This window comes from Manis pentadactyla, chromosome 1, assembly GCF_030020395.1.
Source record: "Manis pentadactyla isolate mManPen7 chromosome 1, mManPen7.hap1, whole genome shotgun sequence".
Classification (NCBI taxonomy): Eukaryota; Metazoa; Chordata; class Mammalia; order Pholidota; family Manidae; genus Manis; species Manis pentadactyla.
The window spans coordinates 12,983,518-13,005,036 of record NC_080019.1 but is presented as its reverse complement, the minus strand read 5'-3'; the positions used below and the strand labels follow the sequence as shown (position 1 = coordinate 13,005,036).

The window sequence follows — 21,519 nt, the reverse complement described above, 5'->3', positions numbered from 1 at the left end:
ACTCTCCAAACCCCTCCAGCGTGCCCGCCCCATGGCCCTGCTCTCAATGCTACCAGTCAACTTATTTTTTAATGATGCCAAGACACATACTGAGTCCTAAAATTTTCCACTATGGGCATCATGTTTCCTTGTCTGTGAATGGCTGCTCAAGAGGCCTCTACACACTCCATTCTAAAATTCACAGCTTGCATTACAGTCCTCGCCCTGCACACTGCCTCGAAGGAATTAGGGGAGACAGACCACATCTCTCCAAGGACCTACTCCAGCGGAGAATGACCCAACCACACAAATGGAAATTGTGCAGACGCCCTCCCACCTACTGTGAAGACGCTGCTTCATCCCAGCCCAAAGTCCCCTTCACCTGGAGGCAGTCCCCACTGGGGATCCAGTGCCCTCTGAGAGTCTTACTGCCTGGACATCCCCTTCCCTCTGAGGGCCTAGAACGTGCTGTCCCTGACCATGTGGTAGCTGCAATCTGGACACAAGTTTCGTACATGATAAGCAGGAATGGACAAAGGTAAAAAGACAAGCCACGCATGTGTTCTATGGGACACAAAGCCGCAGGGAACATTAAGACCTCCATTAAAACCAGTAAACCTGTACATAGTAAAGAGACATTATGGCATAGCATGGAGTCAGGGTCCTGACTAACAAAACGGAAATGTTAACAATACATTTAAAGAAAAAAGTAGCTTACAAAATAGCGTGTACGTGTGTTAAAATATGTGTATGCACATTGGAAAAGTCTGGAAGTCTGTAGTCTCCAGCAGGTCAGCTGTGGCTTATTCAGGGTGCCGGAACTGCAGATGGTTCTCCTTAGTCTCCTGTTGTGCCTGAATTATACTATAGTGAGTGCATGTCGCCTGTATCATCAGCAGAAATAATAAAGCAAATTTCATTTTGAAAATTAGGAAGAAAGAAAGAGAGAGAAAGGGGAGGGGGCGGGAGCAGGAGAAGAGGAGGCATCCTGGATCCTGTGATCCATTCCCTTCACTTGACGGGAGACCCTGTTAGGCCTGCTCGAAGGGACCTAATGACCCCAACTAACCTGACACTCAGCTGAGGCCTGGCAAGGGGCCTCCAGCCCCTGCTTGGCACCCCTAGGGATGGGGGTCGCACCACCTAACAAGGCGGCCCATTCCAGGTGAACCAAATCACAGAGTTCAGTACCAGGGGAGGCAGCCTTAGGACTACGGTCGCTTTAGGATTTAGCTTAACTCCTAATCCAGGACTTTTTTCACCTGATTCTGTATCTTCCTCTTTTGGAGCAACAAATTTGGAGAACACTGAGCCTGCTGGAGTTGCTCTCCCTCTCTCTCTCTCTCTCTCTCTCACACACTCCGCCCTGAACACGCATCTTCTGCTCCGAGCAGACCTCCCTCCCTGCCTGGGACACGCCCAGCCCTGCTGCTCCCCGCTGTCCCCTGGTCCCGGAAGCCGCTGCCCCCCAACCCCCCCACCCCCGTGCATCCTGCCCTCCTCCCCACCCCAGCGACAGGACCCAGACTCCAAGCCACTTCCACGGCTCCTCCAGCCACACTGCTCCCCTTCTCCCCTCGCCTACAGCAAGCGGTTTAATCCTTACAACACTTAATTAAGCAGGGCTGCCTCTTCGTATTTAATGTTTCCACACATGTGAGCCTTGACTTCCCAAACGAGCTTACGAGCTCTTTGAAGGAGCTAATGTCGGCCATATGCCTGTGTGCCAGGCCCTATGCTCGCTGCGTTTCCTGCATTATTTCACTTAATCCCATAATCTCGATCTCAAACCCCAGCCTCTCTCCTGAACTCCCACATACACAGATACTTCGCTGACATTTCCACTTGCATGTTCCAAAGGCTTTCACACAACAGGCTTGAAACCCAAATACCTTCCCTCTACACCCAGACCTCCTCCTCTCTTCCTCTCAGGTACTGGCTGAACCAGCCACCAGGCCAGAGACCTCGGCGGCATCCTGGAGTCCTCCCCCTCCTCACAGGCTGCATCCTCTAAGTGCCCAGGAACCGACCTCTGAGGGTCTTTGAAGCAAGTCTCCAGTGCAGTCCCTCCTGACTCAACCTCTGCCATGGGCTGATGTCAGGCCCCATCACAATGTGGTCCCCAGCGGGGCCCCCATCTCCAGCCCTGCTCTCCTCTGAACATTGTGCACAGAGCCGCCCAAGGGATCTTGATAAAATACCAATGGATCATGTCACTCTATTGCTTAAAATACTTCGTGGCTCCCCATTGTCTTCTGAATGAAGTCAAACTCCTTGGCAAAATGAAGAAAGCTTTTGTGAGCTGACACCCCCTGCCCCCTTTGGGCCTCCCCTTTGTAACACCCACAGCCCCCCTACCAGGACCAGAGGGCCGCCCCATAGCACAGGCCTGATCCGCCAGCAGCTCGGCTCAGATAGCACCCCCACACTGCCTTCCCGCTGGCCCCAGCCAGCCCCAGCAGGGCCAGCCCTGCACCTCACGGCCAGTCCAGCCTGTGGGTGGCTCAGGGCAGGCATCTGGGACGCCGAGCTCTGCCACAGCCCTTACAGAATGGGTCACCAAGCTTCAGGGTAGTGTTCCTGTCCATATTTTGACAAGGAGCACAGAGGCCTCCGGATGCTAAAGACCCTGCCCCAGCTCATGTACCTGCTGAGGTTAAGGGCCTGAAGACGGGCTGGGGCTCTAGCCTCTCCAGCCACCCTTTGAAAAACACATCTGGGGAGTCTTTTCCTGAGCACATTGTGGTGCTCAGAGAGCTGCCTGTGGGCCAAGTGCTGGAGAAGTCACATGCTCAGGAGGACGCCCGCCAGGCCAGGCAGGGTGTGAGCAGCTGCCCCCAAATCGCCCTCCTGCTCTGTATGAAGAGCAAGCATCTCCCTGTCCCTTAGTGCTTGACTCAGTGTCCTGCCTGTCCCCCAGCGGGAAGGGACAATGGTGGTCCGAGAGACCCCGGGATAACAGGGCTCCCAGCGTGAGGCCTCTGATCCTTCCAGGAGAGGCCCGCGAAGGGCCCTGCGGTGACAGCTTGGCCCGGACACCAGGCTCACACTGCGTAAAAGGAGGAGCAGGGCTCCCTCACCTCCGTGGATCCTGCTCCTGGAAGACAGCACGTCCTGCGTGGCCGTGGGAAAGCCTGGGGAGAGGAACCCCAGGGCACAGGACCCGGGGCATCTCCCCCAGCCACCTCAGGTTGTCCCGTGGGCCTGCCTGATGGAGAAGCTGAGAAGCAAGGCCCCTCTGTGCAGCCCAGGCTGTCTTCGCTGGGCGATTGGCCATCGAAGTGGCTCAGAAGAACAGAGAACTCAAAGAAAGGTCTCTGCCCGCATTTAAGGGACTCTCGTGGCTGTGGCTGGAGGAGCTGAGCCAGTGGAGCCATGGCTTGGCCCCTCGGAGCCCAGGGAAGACATGGGCGATGGAGATGCTTGGGGTCCTGATCACCTGCAGCGTATGGGTCTGCATCTCAGACCAGCAGGCACACGTGGCCCACACTTGGCTGTCCCCAGGGCTGAGCAGACTGACCCTGGTGGAGAGTGTGGACCAAAGACCTGCTGAGGCCCAGGACGGAGCACCTGGACTGGCCCCAGTGGCAGTGACCCCACCCCACGCTTCCCAAAGCACCGGCAGGGTTGGGGTCGCCTTGGCCATGTCTCCATGCAAGGGGCAGACGGACCACTGCGCCGCACTGAGGCATTCCCTCCCCAGGACCAGCTTCCCCAGGAAGCTCCAGCCAACCAACTGACAAACACATCTCTAGCTCTGCTCAGCTTTGTGCCATCACCACTTCATCAGAAGGGCTGCACCAGTACGCTCCACTTTCCCCAATCCGATGGCTATCTTTCCGAACCTCTCAACATCTGGCACAGCTGTCCACTCCCTCTTTTCCAAAGTTCTCTTTTTGATGCCTGGGGCACCACAACAACACCAAATACTTACCAGGCACTTACAGGGCCAGGCCCATTCCCAGCGCCTCCTCCCATGCCAGCCTCTCCCTAGCAGGTCCCACCTGCTCCCTCAGCCTTATACACCGTAACTATGCTAACGACCCCTCTCTCTAGCTCCAGGTAGGAAGGCCTCAAAGCCATCTCAAAATCAACCTGCCTAAAATGAAATTCCTGATTTACTGCCTCCTCAGAAAATGGCCCCTTCACCGCCCAGGCTGCCCAGGAGCTGGCGCGTCGTCCCTGAGTTCCTCGGCCTCCGACTCCCACATCAGTGTACACCATACCCATCTCTGAAACATCTCCAGTTTCCCCACTTCCCTGTCTGCACATGGCCACCCCCCTGGCCCAAGGGCCATCATCTCTGAACTCGTGATACTAAAACAACCTCTTCCCCATCTCTCGAGGTCATTCTGGCCTCCTCCCTTAATTCTCCACACAGGAGCCAGACTTACCTTTTCACGATTTTAATAATGTCACTAGTTGGCTTTAAAGCTTCCTTCTCACTGCATTCAGAATCGATCTGAACTCCTTGCTGTGGCCCACGAGGCGCTGTGTGGCCTGGCCTGCCCCCACCTCCTCTCACACTCCCCGAGTCCCCTCTGCTCCAGGCACACCAGCCACCTCCCACCTCCCCAGAAACGCCAAGTTCCTTCCCTCCCCAAACATGTGCACGTGCGATTCCTCCACACGAAAAATTCTTTCTCCCATCTGCCCTGCTTCTGCTCCTCATTCTTCAGGTCTCTGGTGAAATGTCATCTCCTCAGATAAACGTTTCCTAGTCCCCTGTCCAACCAGGGCCCCCCCTTTCCCCCATTATACTCTGTTTTTACATCCTGCTCATTTTTGAATATGTTAATTATATTCTCATTTGAATAAGGTCACATGATTACTGCCTGTCTCCTCCATGGGACCCTAAGCTCCGAGGGGCGGGGACCGTCTCTGTCGGGTTCTCCAATGAGGGTCTAGTGTCAAGCTCAGTGGCTAGTGCACAATAAATAGTTGTTAAATAAGTAAATCGATATGGCAGCAATACAGGACCATAAAAATCCAGAGACCTAATTAGGAAGATAAAGTATTAAAGGAAAGCCACATGGTCAGTGCCACATGAAGGACAAAGACAAGTTCTAGAAAGTGTCAGCGCCCGGGAGAGGGCTCAGGTTGATGAGGACCAGACAGGTTTCGAACGAAGGGTAAGTCTGGATGCTGTGGACCGGGTGTTTGTGTGTCCCCAGACGGATAGGCTGAAGCCCTAATCCTTCGTGTGATGGTGTTAGGAGGGGGCGTCCTTGAGATGTGATTAGGTCATGAGAGTAGAGCCCCCACGATGGGATCAGTGGCCTTATAAAAAGAGGAAGGCACAGCAAATGTCCCCCGATGCACGCACACCACCGCAGAAGGCCACGGAGGACACAACCGCAAAGAGGCCTCCCCAAGATCCCAATCGTTTTGCTGGCCCTGTCTCAGACTTCCAGCTTCCAGAACTGTGGGAAAGAAATGTTTGTTGTTGAAGTACCCCAGTCTGTGGTGGTCTGTCACAGCAGCCTCAGCAGGCTGAGACACTAGCAAGGAGATTGCCCACGCCATGAGTGGAAGCAGAAATGATCAGCCTGGTAAACAGTGCAAGATCAGGGCAGCTGAAGGGTGCCCTGCCCCCCGTGTAGGCAACACGCGTAACAGTTGCAGGTGATGCCTGCCTCTGGTGTGAACAAACCTTACTGACTTGTATTCTGATTCTCTCTGCGTAAGCAGCATCTCCTCCTGCCAATCACCCAGCGATGGAGTAGGTTCTCGTGCAGAACTCCACAAGCAGGAGCCTCTAGATAAGGACGCACCTCGTCAATCTGGGGTATAAGCTCTATGGAGCCCAGATGCCCAGCGAGCAGCCCAGATGGTAAAGGTTAAAGTCACTCTGCCCATCCGTGCGGATATCTCTGTCAGAGCAGGGAGATGTATAAGCCATATCTTGTAAACTACATGTCTAGATAACAACTTCTCTCCACATTTATTTTCCCAGAGTCTTTAGTAATGTTCAACATTCCAGCTTTGTCTCAACTTGCCACAGGAAATTCCAAGATGAGTCATTTGGATAGCACTGGCCCAGAGTTCAAGGGTGAGTATGGCCCCTACCAAGGCCAGCAACAGAAGCCAGCATGGAGTCCCCAAGGGGGAGATGGGTGTCCAGGTCTCTGGCAGGGCTGCTGATCCCAAAGCCTCTCGCCTCCCTCCATTGGCAACCTTGTTGGCTAGGTTTTCTTCAGTAAATGGTAACTTCTCCCCATGGCAGTCCCAGGCACGGCTCTGCACTGAGGAAGGATAGGGCTGTTGGGCTCTCGGTGCTGCTCAAGGCCAGGCAGGCCCCTGAGCAAGGTTCATCTTCCTGCAGCTCATCTCCCCCAAGGAGAGGCTGCTCTCCAGTGCCACCAGAGTGACGCAGGGAAGACCTGGCAGGTACCAGAGTGGGACTCTGAGTGGAAATGTTATCATCTAGTTTATTGTGTGACTCATTCCCATTGCAGAAGCAATAAATACAGTGTACTGACACTAGACGGTAAGTGCCCTGAGGACAAGGACCTCCACCTTCTCCATTAGCTCTCCAATCCCAACACAAGGCCTGACCCTGAGTGAATGATGAATAAACAGCTGTCAAATGACTAATGGGAAGGCCCAGGACTGCCATTCCTCCTGCTACAAGTGACTCACTAGCCCCAGGAATGATGGGCTAGAGTCCAGCAGGGCATCAGTTCTGCCCCTCCTGTGCCTGTGCCAGGCATCACTGATCAACCACAGACCCCTTTGCTTCTGAGCCTAGAGGCGGGTCCACAATCCTCCAGGGAGCCAATCCAAGCTGGCCACCTAGAGAAGGCAGAGATTCTTAAGTTTGGGGAGGTCAGGGAACCCTTTGAGAATCTAATGAAAGCAACAAGTTTCTCTCTAGAATATACATACAAAATTATATATGATTTTGAGATATTCAAGACTTTCTCCTTTAAAAGAAGTAAAGACTTGGAAGCCCCACAGCCTACCCTACCCCTACTCAAATAAGTATTCGCTACCATTTAGAGATAACCAGAAAACACCAGCCAACAGATGCTATGGAGAGCACAAAAGAAGCTGATGGACAGCCCCAAGGAGACAAGAATCAAAGAGACTTGTCCGTCCACACCGCCCACAAATACAGCATACACCCCAAGCTAGACAAGAGGGGCTTGCTGAAGGGACTCTTCCCCAGGCCCTGCGGACAGCCTTGAGGGAGGGACCCCAACCCCTCTGCCTTCCCAGCGATCCTCTTGGACAAGGACGGTGTCCACTGCACGAAGGGGCCCAGGCAGCCAGGGGAGCCCCAGGCTGAAATCTATTTATACACATCCTCAGCACCCAGAGGTTAAATTACAGTCCAGGATGTGGCGCAGGGCCAGGACTGAGTTATTTATAACCTCTTGGCAGACCAAGGGGAACAGGGCATTTCAGAGGGCTTCTTCCCAACGAGGCCTCATCCCCCTAAAGCCCCCTCACACACACACACACACACACACACACACACCCTACCCTATACTGATGATGGGTGAAAGCTGAAAAAGTAGAAACCAAAAGATCGTGTTAAAAAAAAATAGGTCATGGTCCACTGGGGGTCTGGAGCAAGAGATTTCAGTCAAATTCCAAGAGATTCTCAGGGCTCTCCAGACTCTGTATCACACTTTTAAAGGAAAAGCGTCTCCTGGCCTTAAATCCACAGCCCTACAGGCTCCCAGGATGTGAACCAGACAAAGGCCAAAGGCAGAGCACGGGCTCCCAGGGTGAACTTGAAGGCTACTTGGAACCACAGCCAGAGCGCACCCCAAACTGACCCTGGTCCAACAGACTGGGGGAGGAATTGGAAATGCCTCCCACGACCCCCTGGCCTGAGCAAAGACAGATCTTTGTGTAACCGAAGGCCCTTCAAACCCAAACTCCTTGTCATTAGTGCCATTTCATAAGACAGCACAGCGAAGCCGGTTAATTATCATCCTGGGGGTGCACGTGGCCTGCCTCGGGGGGTGCCACAAAGCAGGCTGATGGACCTGCTCTCATGTAGTGCCAGGTGAGACAGCTCTGGCAGAGCTGCTCCCCTGGGAATCCCGGGCCAAGATCCGCTCAGGGAGAAGCCTGGGCATAGCTGAGCCAACTCCCTAGGCAGAAGGCAGGACCAGGCAGCCTGGCAAAGTGAGACTGAGCTCAATAGCCATGGAACACGGTCCATGTTCTGGGAGATGCCCATGGATGAGGGCCTCCTTCCCAGGGTCAGCCCACAAAGGCTTTCCCATGACCCCCATCGAGGCCAGCTTTGCCCATGAAAGTGTCCAGGAAAGGAAGGCACAGGGGTCCTCAGTTCCTGCTCCAAACTCCATGGCACTGGGCTTGCCCACTGCACAGTGAAGATTTCCACCTATGGTACCACCCTGGCGGGCAGAAACCTGGAGGAAGCCAAGGCCAGAAACAGAAAGAAGGGAGAATGTTCCTTCCGGGTATAGTGGAAACCAAGCCTGGGCTGCCTCTTCTCTGAATGTCCCTCTCCAGCCACCCATCACCTCCCAGGGTCCTCCAGGCACCACAGGGTCAAGAAGTCAAGGCTGCAAGAGTGTGGAAAGAAGTCAGCTCCTCTCCGTCCAGGCTGCAGGGGTCCTTCATATCCACCCTCCCACACATCTAGCGTCCTGCACCAAGAGCTCATGTCTGCAGGAATATAACCACAGGTGGAGAGGTAGGGGGAGAAGGCATTCCGGAAAGCTGCCATGGGCCTGGGAGGGTCCTTGAGATGAGTGGGCAACCTTGTGTGATCACGGAGGAACCACGGGCACAGGAGTGAAATGGTCCAGCGGGGACCGCTGGGGAGAGCCAGGCAGAGTAAGGACAGAAGGCAGGGCTTTTGGCCCCAGGGAGGCCACAGCAATTTCCCCCTCCCACCACCCGCTGGCCTGCCTCTCCCCAGGGACCTCTCCCACCCACCTCAAGTCTCGACTCTATGAGGCACAGGCCAAGCTCCCCAAACACCACCGGGCCACACTGCAACCATCCCCCAGGCCAAGCCAGTGCGCAGCATCCTAACGGCACACCCTCCCTCACCCGGTCCTCCCGCTCGCAGGACCACACTTCAGACCAGAGTGGGGACAGGAGCTGGGGGAGATAGGCTAGGGGGACGCCCTACTTCTGGACCAGGAGCTCACCCACCCACCACATCCAGGTATGCCGGGAGCTTGTACACATGACCTGCTGTCTGAATGTACCTCCCGATGTGGGGTGCTCCTCTGTGGGGCTCAGGGCCTCTCAGAAACTGTGAGCCTTAGCTCCAGGGATGCCTCCTTCTCCTGCTGCTCCCCGTATCTCACCTTTCTGGTTCTGTGCTATGAGGCTTACCCCTCAGTTCTCCTACTGCTAGCTCCCCCACCTCTTGAAAAACAAACAAACAAAAAGCCCCTCCCGATCTTTAAACAGACGCAAATGTTCTACCAGCCCCTAAAAGCACCCTGCTCCAAACTCACCCTTCTCACTGCCAAGCCCTTCGGAGCCACACACCGTCCTTCCTCAGACATGGCTGGCAAAGGGGTGCTGGTGTTCTTGCTGCCCCTGTCTGGGGGCTCATCGCAGCCGGTGACGCCTCTGGGTGAGGCCTGCCTCCAGGCCCCCGGGGCACCTGGCCACCTGCTCCTTTCCAGACCCAGTTCCTGCCCATTCTGTCATTCCACCCGCACTGCGGGGCGGCCTGGCAGGGTCGTGTGGGCATTTTGAACAGGAGAGAATGTGTCCTGATCTGGAGGGAGGGTGCTCCCTTCCAGTACTCGGGGACCATGTGGCCCATCGAGTTTCTGCTGCATCTCAGCTGCCGGGAGGCTAAGGGCTCCAGCTCGGGAGCCGCCTCACCTTTGGCCTTTGGCCCCTTCCTTCTCAGGGCTCTGCGCTTCACTGCAGACCATCCTGTTGCACGCAGAGCTTATTTTAAACTGTCTCGATCAGTTTTTGTTGGCAATAAGGTATATCTGTTTCAGTAAGCAAAAGAGAAAGGCCCACCCCACCACCCTCACCACCACCCCCCATCACAGCTTTCTGAGCTGCAGCGAACTCGGGGCGCCCTCTCAGCCCCAGCAGTGCGGCTTCTCCGGGCCAGAGCCCTGCCTCCCCCTTAGCACCAGCACCTGGGCTCCCTGGCTGGCGGGACGAAGCCCCCGCTTCCCTCCGCGGCCTGTCCTGGCACTGCCAGGCTTCTCAACAAGGACATTTGCACTGACCCGCTCCACATTGCCCCCAGGCCAGCCCGGACCTGCTGCCATGGGCTCCCACCTCCACACATTCACACCCACATACACTTACACTCACACACATTCACACACTCATACTTTCATACACATTATCACACATACTTTCATACTCTCTTGCACACATACACATTTTCACACTCTCAGATTCACATACTATACACATTCGCACATGCTCCCTGACACATGCACTCACACCCTCACACCCGCTCTTACACATACACACCATGGGAGGCACTGTGGCCCGGCCATGCCCTCCCTGAAGAGCCCTTCTCTCTGGATCCTTCCAGCTCCCAGCTTCCCTGACCCTCCCTGAGAACCGGCGTCCCACAGAGATGTGCCTCACTGTCCACACCAGTGGCTGCTCTCATCACCCAACCACTGAGGACACCCAAACCTGCGGGGGCCCAGCCTGATCCCCTCGTGGGCTCTCCCACCTTCCCCACACTCTCTCATTCACTCTTGCCTTTCATCACACGTGAGCCACCCAACAATCCTAAGCCCATTTCTCCACCCCAGCCTTTTTACTGAGCTCCAGGCCCACATATCCAAATGACCCCAGACCTTGCCACAGGGACAGCAGTGGCCCCCAGGCACCTCGGGGCTGCATGTCCAATGCCCACCAACCCAGTGGTTCTATCACCCCACAGTGACTTAACCAGGGAACATGGCGGTCGCCATTCACTTATCCATTCAAGTAGTATCTGTGGAGCGCTCACCATGTGCCAGGCTCGGGTGCAGGACAGGCGCAGAGCAAACAAAACCGAAATGGCTTTTGGCTCCAGGGAACTTCCAACAAGTCCCCCAGTCCTGGCACCTCCACTCACCAACCATCCCTGAAACCACATACTTCTCTCCATGCCCCAGCTGCTATCCTAGTCCTGCCTGTAAGCTACACGGGAAAGAAGGCCGTACAGACCAGGTTCGAGCTCTGTGACCTTAGGCAAATTATTTTCATGTCCCTATTTCCTCACTTGGCAGGTAAAGGTGGGAACAATACCCACCTCGCAGCAGCTGCAAGGATTAAATGAGATAAACCCATAACAGACCAGTGCCCGGTATACGGTAAGCAGTCCCTGAACAGCTGCACTCTCGGACCCCTGCCTCCAGCAGCCTTGACTCTGGCCTCCCCGGTGGCCCATCCTGCCTGTGCAGCCACCACCTGCAGTGCCCCGGGAGCCCTGCCTTTGCCTAGGCTTCTCCTGATGACTCATCCCCGGGCTCTCTCCTTCTCACTCTCCAAGGTTCAAGGGCCCCCCTGGCCTCCCACGTGAGGCACATGCCCTCCCCCGGGGAGTCCACGAGCAGCCCACCCTGCCGCACTGGGATCACTGCCCAACGGCTCCTCTCCCCTTCTGAACTCGGTGCTCCTCCGAGAGCAGCACGCTCACCTCTGCACACCCAGGCCTTAGACCTGAGCACTGGATGCAACAGGAGCTTGATAAATGCTTAACAGCAAACAGGAAAAACACACACATTATAAAGAAGCAAATTCCCACTCGCTGTCACCACCACCAAAAATACCTTCCTAATACCTCGGCTGCGTTTACTCTATGTCAGGCTTTGTGCTAAGCTGTGGGACATAGTGATCACGTCATCTAATCTTCACAATTACCCTGTTATGGGAGGACTTTCATTCCTGTTTCACAGGTGAAGGGATGGTGACTGAGGAAAAATTTTAAAACGTGCTCCAAATCACACAGCTTCTATGTGGAAAAGTCAGGATTCAGACCCAGGACTGTCAGACCCCAGACCCACACTCCTCCCCAGCACTAGACAGGCTCAACTTTCGGTGCTGCAGAAGCTGCAGCTGGATTCATGACAGCCCCTTCCTGATGGCCATGGGGCCTCACCGGGGAGAAGTGGGGCTTCCCTCAGAGGTGGGACTGAACCCCGTGAAGGGCCTTCTTAGGCCAGCTCTCAGGGTCTGTGACTTTAGATGATGAGTGTCTTGGGTTGTTCACCTTGTCTTCCCACCACCCCGTGGTGCTCAGCATGAGGGCACAAAGTAGGCAGGTAATAGGCCCATGCTGGATGGATGGATGGATGGATGGATGGATGGATGGATGGATGGATGGATAGGTGGATGGATGGACGGGTGGATGACAATTCCTTGTGTGCATATCCAAGTCACCCTCTTTGCTGGGCTCAGGATCATAATCCAGTGGGCAGGACATGCAGAGGAGGGACAGCACCCACCGGCGGCCGCCCAGCACCAGGCTGGACTCTTACCGGCACAGGTGGTCGGTCCGGCACAAGCTGCGCAGGTCCAGGCAGTTGGGCTTCTCCTTGTCCTCGTAGGAGCAGCTGGGCAGGATGGTCTGCCGGCGGCGCTCGGCACATGCCTGGTCCTGGCAGGAGCAGAAGAGCATGCGGTAGGTGTACTCGCTGGGCACCCGGTCGAAGAACTGGCGCAGCGCCTTGTGGCACTTGCGGCGGTTGCAGCGCTCGGTGGGTGAGATCTCGCGGTTGCAGATGGAGATGTAGGAGGAGCGCAGCTTCTTGCAGTTGTCGTTCAGGTTGCAGGCCTTGGCCGCATCCAGGCAGTGGTTGCTCTTGGCGCTGACCGCGGGGTCTGCCCCTGTCCCTGGAGCAAGAAGGAGAGGGCAGGTCAGTAGCCCACACAGGCATGGGAGAACATAACCCAGCATTCCATATGCTCTCTGCCTCAGTTTCCACAGCTGTGAAATGGGCTCACTTAACAGGCCCTGCCGCCAAGGTAGTAGCGAGGACGACATGTTTATATACAGGTCCACACAGTGCTTAGGACAGTACCAGGTGTAGAGTAAGCTATGCATAGGGTGAGTTATCATGATGATGACTGTTGATCTAAAGTCTCATTTAAAGCTTATCACAAGCCAAAAAGGCAAACTACTGGGTGTTTGTGGCCCTGCTCAAATGTAGGAAATGGGGAAATAAAGTGACAGGCTCAGGATTACACACCCAGTAACAGCTGAACCAAGATGGGCCGCGGACCCCAGAGCCTGACCTCATAGTGGCAGCAGCCTTGCACAGGGCTTCTGGTCAGGGGCACAGCTGGCATTTAAGGGAGGACAATTCTCATTATGGAACCTTCAGAAGCCAGGGTACAAATAGCACCATCCTCAGTGCACCATTGTGACCACTGAAACTGTCTCCACACATTTCAGAATGCCCCATGGGGACAGAGGGCATGCCACTGCAGCTTGACAGTGTCAACAACCAGCAGAAACAAAGTTCCAGCAGATGAGGTGGAGGCCGAAGGCCAGCCTCAAACTCCAACAGGGCTGAGTGCATAACCCACCAAGGAGTAGATGTGCTGGACGCCAGACCTTGGCATTAATGCCATGTATTGGGTCAGAGCCACGGCCCATGGGGCGGAACACCATGGGCACAGATCAGGAGTCCTGGGAGCTGGCAAGTGCCCTCTGTGGTGGCTGCCCCACCCCACAGGTTCTGGCTGTTCTGCGGGCACCACAGAGCACAGGGAACCCCCAACCCTCCACAGCCAGCTGACTCCCCTGGCGGTGCACTTCTTGTCCATCCTGACGGGGATATAAGAGTCCAGTCTGCACACGCCTTCTGTGACACTCCTGCAACAGCCGGATGGGAGATCCCCCAACCCTACCTCTTAATTTTACAGATAAGGAAGCTGAGGTGCTGGGTGTACAAGGGGCTTTGCCCAAGGCCGCCCAGCATACTGAGGCAAACCGGAGCAGGGATCTAGATCACATGAGCACCACGTGCAGCAGGTCAACCATTGGCTCAGGTTTTAGGATGGATGAACAACACATAGCCTTTTCGTTCATTCTTCATCCACCCAACAAATGATTTCAACGTTTACTGAGCACCACCTCCTGCACCCAAGGCATCACAAGGTGGGGGATGGACTCGGGGCTCCGCATGCTGACCCCCTGCCTCCCCTCCCATGGCTGGTCTGGGCGCCTGAGCATCTCCGGCACTGGTCCCTGATTCTGATCTCTTGGTCATTAACCATCTATCACATCCCCTTCTGCACAACCCTGTCTCTGCTGGGAGCTGTTTCAATACAGAAGTGTTTAAGAGGAGGCCACATTCTCAAAGAGCTCACAAGCCCAGCTCGGAAACCACGAGATGGACAGCATAGTGGTCAACACTGGATGTCAACCATGACGTCACCCATCTCTAAGTAAACCAGACCTCCTGTGACCATACACTCACCTCAAAGCTCCCACCCTATGTTCCTGCTCCCCTTTAGAGCAAATCCCCTCAAGCAAGTCCTCTATACCAGGGGTCTCTTTCTCCCCCTCCGTTCTCTTCCGGACCCACTGTGGCCCGGTGTTTGCCTCCCCACCCATTGTCAGGGGCCCCAGAGCTTCCTCTTGCTCAGCCTCTCAGCACACCAGACGCAGGGGTCGCTCCCTCGGGCCCCCCTTTCCTCATGGCCTTCCACCCTCTGCTGGCCTTCCTGCTGGCTCCCTGCCTCTCCTTCCCAGCCTGCTTCACGGGCTCTGTCTTCTCCATCAGAGCTCAGCACCCACATTCCTCTATAAGCACCCACACCCCAAGGCCCTCCACTCACTTCATGGCCTTAAACACCATCAATAAGTTGTCAACTCTGAAATCTGTCCCCAACCAGTCCTACCCTACCAAACCCCAGATTCTGATGTCTAACTGCCTGCTTGCCAACTCCACCCGAAGGCTGACCCCCATATCTCAATGTGCCCAAAACCAACCCCACGTGTTCCCCCCAAGCTGCCCCATCCTGGTCCTCCGTATGCCCTGAAAACAACTGCACCCTTCTGCTAGCTCAGACTGAAAATCCCGGCACTTCCTTGACTCTGTTCTTGTCCACACACCACATCAGAAAAACCTGCCAGTTCTACCTCAAAGATAACTCCAGTCACTTTTCACCACCACCACCGCCACCACCTGGGCCCAGCCACTGTCACCATGTGCTGGGAAGAGCCCCCTTTCCAGTACCCACTCTGTCCTAGCACCCACCCCCACCTGAAAATAATACTGTCATCACAGCTGGAGGGAACCTTCTAGAACCCAACGCAGAGAGAGAGGGCTCCTGGGCCCCAAAGCTTCCAGTGTCTTCCCCCTCACTCAGAGGCCTTGGCTCTGCAGCTATGCTGTCCAATACGGTAGCTACTAGCCACACACGGCCAATGAACTCGAAATGTGGCTAGCCAAAATGAGTTGATCTCGTTAGATTTTGAAAAGACACACTAGATTTTGAAAACCTAATAAGAAAAATATAACATAAAGCATTTCATTAATAATCTTTACTTCAGTTACATGTTGATGTGGTAATATTTTGGAGACATTGTATAAAACCTATTATTAAAATCAATTTCATCTGCTTTTTGTTTTTTTAATGTAGTTACAAGAAAATTTAGAATTACATATATGACTCATATTTCTAATAGCCAGTAGTGCTCTATATGACCTCACCTCTTCCTCCTTCCCTTGGTCACTCACTCCATTCCAGTCACACTGGCCTCCTTGTTCTGTCTAGAGCATGTCCTGACCTCAGGGCCTTTGCATCTGCTGTTTCCTCTGCCTGGAAAGCTCTCCCCAATCCCCATGACCAAAAAATTTCTTCCTCATGTCTTTCAGGTCTCTGCTCAAATGTTACCTTGTCTGTGAGTCTTCTCTGACCACCTTACACACAGTGACAACAGGCAGTTGTTTTACCCCTTTTCCTCCCCGAGTCTTACCTCTTTTCCCCATAGCACTCATCACTGCCTGCCATAATATATGCTTTCTTACTCATTTGTTTGTCTGCATCACATATAAGCTCCATGAAGGTAGGGCTTTGTTGGTTGTGCTCACTGCTATATCCACAGTTCCCAGCATTTGGTGCATGGTGGATGCTGAATACATATTTGATGAGTGAAAAAGTAAATGTACTTAGAACACTGTCTATTTCATAATAAGTGCTCAAAAAGTGTTGGCTAATATTATTAAGGAAGCCAACTGACACTGAGCCAAAATAGCAGTCAGTACAAGACCATGTCTAATCGAGTATCAGTGTGAGGCCCAGCCCACAGGCGCAAGTCAATGACAATCGACGGGGACAGCCATCACCCCCAACACCCTGCCTAGCCAACGTCAGTCCTGCAAAGGCAGAAAGGAAGAAAGAAAACCCTGTCTTCTAAAAATAAAAGGGGAATGAAGGTTTGTTTTCCTGCTCACTCATTTAACACATCTTTATTGAGGTCCTACTGTGTGCCAGGCACTTCCCCAGAGACACAGGTGGGGACCAAGGAGCCATCTGTGGCAATACTGAACTGAGCACTGGGAAAGCCAGGGTGCTGTAAGGAGCAGAGAGAAAAGCATCGTGCCCAGATGGAGATCATGGAAGCAGTGACATCTCTGCTGAAACCCACAGGGTGAGCAGGAGGAAGGAGAAGCAACAGGAGGGGTCCCAGGCAGAGCGAACCAACAGCAAGACAAAGGCTGGGCAGAGCTGGCAGCACTTCAGTGCACTGAAAGACAGGGACAGAGAGGGCCACAGGGGAGCGAGCAAGGGCTTGTCGCCACAGTGGGCACGACCCCCCAAGCAGCTCCCCGAGCTGCTGCCGACCCACTGGGCCTGGGCCAGGAAGGGACCCAGAAGCCTGTGTATGTACACAAAGGCAATATATTCTGGGGCGTGGCCTCCACGGCTCCCCCAGCCAGCAAGGCTGCCCACTCACGTTCAGTGCACCTGTCAGGACGCTGGCTGGCAGAGGGCACAGCCAAGCAGCCTGGGGCCGAGGCTGAGGAGAGCGAGGAAGGAGAGGGACCCCAGGGAGGAGCAGGGCGACAACCGCAAACAGAACAGCAGCTAATTCAGGCCTGCGGCTGCTCTCAGGTTCCCCAGGTGCCCGGTTCCCGCTCCTCCCAGCGTGTCCCTGAGCCAATGCTGGGGTAATTATAGCCTCAGTGGTTTCCATTTGGAGCTTGAATAGTGGAAGCTTTTGCTAGAGGGGTGGGAAATGTAATCCCTTGGGCCGAAACTTGGTAAATTTCCTAGAAAAAGCACAGAAAAACGTGGCGATAGCAACAGCAATTCTTTAGTTCCCAGGAAGATACCCCTGAGATCCTCTTGGAGCAGACACAGGGTGGGCGGCCGGACGACCCCCCGGCTCCACGGTGGGCAAAGGCATAGCAGTGACCTGCACGCTGATTCTCCACTGGCCCTTCCCCAAGCAGGCCTCAGCTCTGCCTCTCCTCTGAGTGAGGAAAGGAGGCCCACCTCACCAGGCACAGGCCTCGGCCTCTGAACTAAAATGTCCGAAGGACAGGGAGGGGTCCTTTGCTGCCCTGCCCCATCCGTGCACAGACCTTACAGGACCTGCCAGGGACTCAGAAACTAGGAAGTCATCCCAGGCCAGACAGGCTCCTGTCCACACGGGTCTTCCAGGCTTAAGGAAAGAGCCCAAACGGGCCAAGGAGTAAACGCTAAACAGCTGCCGAAGGGGAGTGAGCACACCTGGAAGTTTCCAAGCCTCCAGCTCCAGGCCCTGAGGACACATTCCAGTTTCTTCATCCCCTCCCCTCTGATCCCCTCCTTGGGGAGGGCAGGGCCGCTGCAGGCAGCCTCCCTCACCCACCTCTCCTCTTCCCTCCCAGGGTGCTGCCCTAAGCCAATGCCTGTCTGTCCTCACATCTTCAAACCAATGTCCTTAGAGTATCTGTCTGACATTTGTATAGAGCCGGGTTTACCAAACTGTGGTCAGCCGGGCCCCATCTATGTCATTTGGGCCATGCTGCCAGTACCCCCTGTACTAATATTTAATTAATTGTCTTCTTTAAATCCCTTAATGCTTACATGAAATGTTTGAATTGCCTCAATTGACTCACTTTTTAAATTTTTCAGTACCTACCTAGATTTAACCTAAATGAGAACATCTATGTTAGTGCTGAACTTTTCAATTATGTGTTAAAAGGCACTGCTATTAAAATTAAAGTATTCCTCTGCCCATCTCCCATTCCAGCAGTGGCGCACATGCACTGGGAAGGAAGTAACTGATTGGGAGTCAGGGTTCTAAAACTTTGGTGCATTTGTGCCTCACTCAAACCGCCTGTTCACACAGATGCACAGGCCGCACACCAGACCCGCTGAGTCAAGAGCTCTGTGGCTTGGCACACAGAAATCTGGATGTCACAAGCTCCCAGAGGTTCTGAGGTGCCTGCCAACATGGGAGAGCCAGTGACTTGAAGCTGAGTGCCCACGGCCTGCCCCCAAGACACACCCACACCATGCCCAGCGTGCAACTTACCAAACCCACCCTCAGGAGAAGGGAGTTATGACCCTCTGTTGCCATCAGAGTGTGGCCCCTGGGGCTTCACCCCCAACGCAACCAATGCCTATCAAGGTAGACTTTCCATGCTCACCATTCTGTGACACTTCCAAGCCAGGGGGTCCTGATGTTTCAGTTCTCCTTCTAGGGGCCTTCCAGGGACCTGCCAGCCTGCGTGCCTGCCCCCAACCCCATTTCCAACTGCAGTGTCCATCCCCAAGCCCACCCCGGGCCAATGGGCCATGCTCTGTAGCTCTGCCACTAAAATGAGAGTCGGAAACCTGGGCCCTAATTCTGTCTCTGCCTCTGTCAGCTGTGTGAAACCCCAGACAAAGCCCGACACTCTCGAGGTCTCATTTAGTCACGTAAAAAATGACAGGTTTTGAACTGTATGGTCTTCTACATTTTGTGATTCTCCTGCCTACTCCCTTCTCCTTCCTACACACACACATATGCACACAACCCACTATAAGACTGAAGGCTGCAGGGGGTGAGAAAGCTCCCCTCCCCTGGACAGGAGCAGGCTAAAAGGAGTATACCCCGGCCCCATGTAACACGGCATGTATGCACACAGGAACACACACGTTACACAAGGGCTCACAGCCACACCTGCCTCCTCCATACACAGCACCCATGTCCCTGTCACTTAGCAGGCAGTCACCCAGCTGTCAGGCAAAACAAATACTTTCATGTATGAACTACATGTCCAAGAAATCCAGCTGTGAAAAGGAAAGACAGAGTCCCTGTTCTCCAGCAGCCTTTATTCTAGTGAGAGGAAGCCTGGTAATGAACACATAAACAAATAAATAAGATAATTGGAAGTGTTGATAAGTGCTCTGAAGAAAATAAAATAAGGGAATTCAGAAAACAGCAGAAGCAAGGTGAGGAAGGGTGTGTCCTAGGGGATGACATCCAAGTGGAGACAGAATGATGAGCAGGAGTGAAGCATGCAAAAGACCCACGGTAAGAGAATCCCAAACAAAAGAGCAGGTGCAAAGGTCCTGCAACAGGCTTGAGCCTGGCATGTTTACAGGCAAAGGGCAGGTGTGGGTAAAATTTTGTAACATTTCCAGAATATCTCGCCTGGCTTTAGCGCATTTGCATATCCTCAGGGGTGGAGAGAAGTTCATCTCCATATCAATGGGTAATGACCTGCGCAACCGAGGGCGTGTCTGAACCTGAGAGGTTAAGGGGAGGGGCTGGCTTGCTTGCTTCTCTTCCAGAGCAGAGAGAGACGGCGCTGAACTGCAGCTTGTGAGCAATAAACAGATTTTAAACTTTATTTCTCCCTTTGACTGATTTCGGTTTTTAGAGGTACTTTGCCCCAGGATTTCCTCTCCCCGGACTTACAGCGAGGTAAGGTGCCAGAGCTTCCTGAATAGGTCAAAGTAAGAGGGAGAATAGGCCAGGGTTGGGGGGACAGTCGGGGGAGAACGCACAGGATCTCCCAGCGCAGGGGAAGAACTAAAGACTTTATTCTAAGACGCAAAGCACTTGATGGGTTTGAAGGAGAGGAATCACCTGACCTTATTTACATTGGTGACATTTGGGACAGAGCACACGTGAAGGGGTGGGGTTGGAGAGAGGCAGCTATAGGTTGCTGTGTCTCAGGGGGAAGACAGTGGTGGCTTGGGCAGAGTGGTGACTGCAAAGATGTTGAAAATGAGCCCATTTTGCTTATGACTTAGAAATAAAACCAGTGAAACAGACTGGGTGCTGAGTAGCAAGAAAAGAAGAAATTAAGGAAAACTCCTCGGATTTTGGCCTGAGCACCAGGCGGATGGTGGTCCTGCCTTATGAAACACGGGAGACTTGGCAGGGAGAGGGAGGGGCAGAACCGAACGGGCAGTTCTCTTCTCAACTCCAGCTTTTTAGATGTCCAAGTGGAGATGTCGAAAGGCAGAAAGACAAAGGGGTCTGGATTCAGGAGACGTCTGAGCTAGAGACACAAATCGGACCATCACTGACACTCGGGCTAGTTAAAGCCACATAATGTGACAAGGTCACCTGAGGGAGAGTGAAGATACGGAGGAGAAAGGGGTCAGGGCTCCGGAGCCGCCATTTAGTGGGGACAGAAGGAGTAGGCCGTGAGGTGGTGGACAGTCAGAAGACACTGGTGCACGGAAGCCAAGACAGGACTTTCAAAAGGAAGGACGCCAGCTCAGTCCAAGTAATCAGTGGGGAGGGTGAGCGGACAGGCGACCAACAGTGAGAAGTGGACAGACTCTAAACAGGACTGGAGGGGAGGCGGGAAGGGTGATGAGGGGCAAGGGGGATCAGGGGAGAGGTTCCCAGGGGCCCACCATCCCTATAGGGTTGTAGCCACCCAGCCATCATCTCTGGTCCTCAGGGACCATCCATGCCTGGCTCTCCCTCGAGATTCATCTACCTGCCCAACAGTCTTGCTGAGCTCCCGCCATGCACAGAGCACCGTGGGTCAGTAAACAAAACTGACCAGCTCCAGCCCTCTGGGAGCTTACATTCTAGTGCGGATGAGAGATTATAATCGTGTAACAATTGGAAATTCCCCTCCACCCAGAGGCTCACCCGTGTGCTTCATAAAGCGTCCCAGGCTGTCCTTGGGGGGCTGGGCTGGCGTTAAGAGCAAAACTCTGGCCCAGCAGAGTCTTGGGAGGTGGAGACCCTGGCTGGGCCACCAACCAGCATGCACAGCCTAATGCAACCTGTTCGAGCCTCCTTTCCTCACCTGCCAAAAAGTGGGTCTACAACACGTACCCTGCCCACACACAGGACTAGGTTAAAGATTAAAAGGGATAATGTAGAATGAAAATGCCTCTAGTAGTTTCCAGCCTGCAGCACATATGCAACAAAAGTTTGTTTAAGAATGTGTTCCTAAGTAAAACAACCCTCCCCTCATCTGTTCTCACACAGCCCTGTTAGAAGAGTCCCAAGTGCCAACTGCACCAGCCTCACACTCCACACCCCAAAGGACACCAGGGTCCCCAGTTTACCCTTCAGTGAGCAAGCAGGGGCTTCAGAGCTCCCTCTGCTCCTCCAAGAAGCCTGTGAAAGCAGGACCAGGGAGCTTTCTCACC

At 54.1% G+C, this 21,519-nt stretch overlaps 1 protein-coding gene across 3 annotated transcripts in view; it reads right to left on the bottom strand.

Moving 5' to 3' along the window:
- The window catches only part of GFRA2 (GDNF family receptor alpha 2), a 157,938-nt gene that overhangs the window by 38,453 nt on the left and 97,966 nt on the right, over window positions 1–21,519 (bottom strand). For all 3 annotated transcript variants that reach the window (XM_057490462.1, XM_057490502.1, XM_036889074.2), the window contains one exon: window positions 12,441–12,795. In XM_057490462.1, the coding sequence (XP_057346445.1) occupies window positions 12,441–12,795 (355 nt within the window). The remainder of the gene's footprint in view (window positions 1–12,440; window positions 12,796–21,519) is intronic.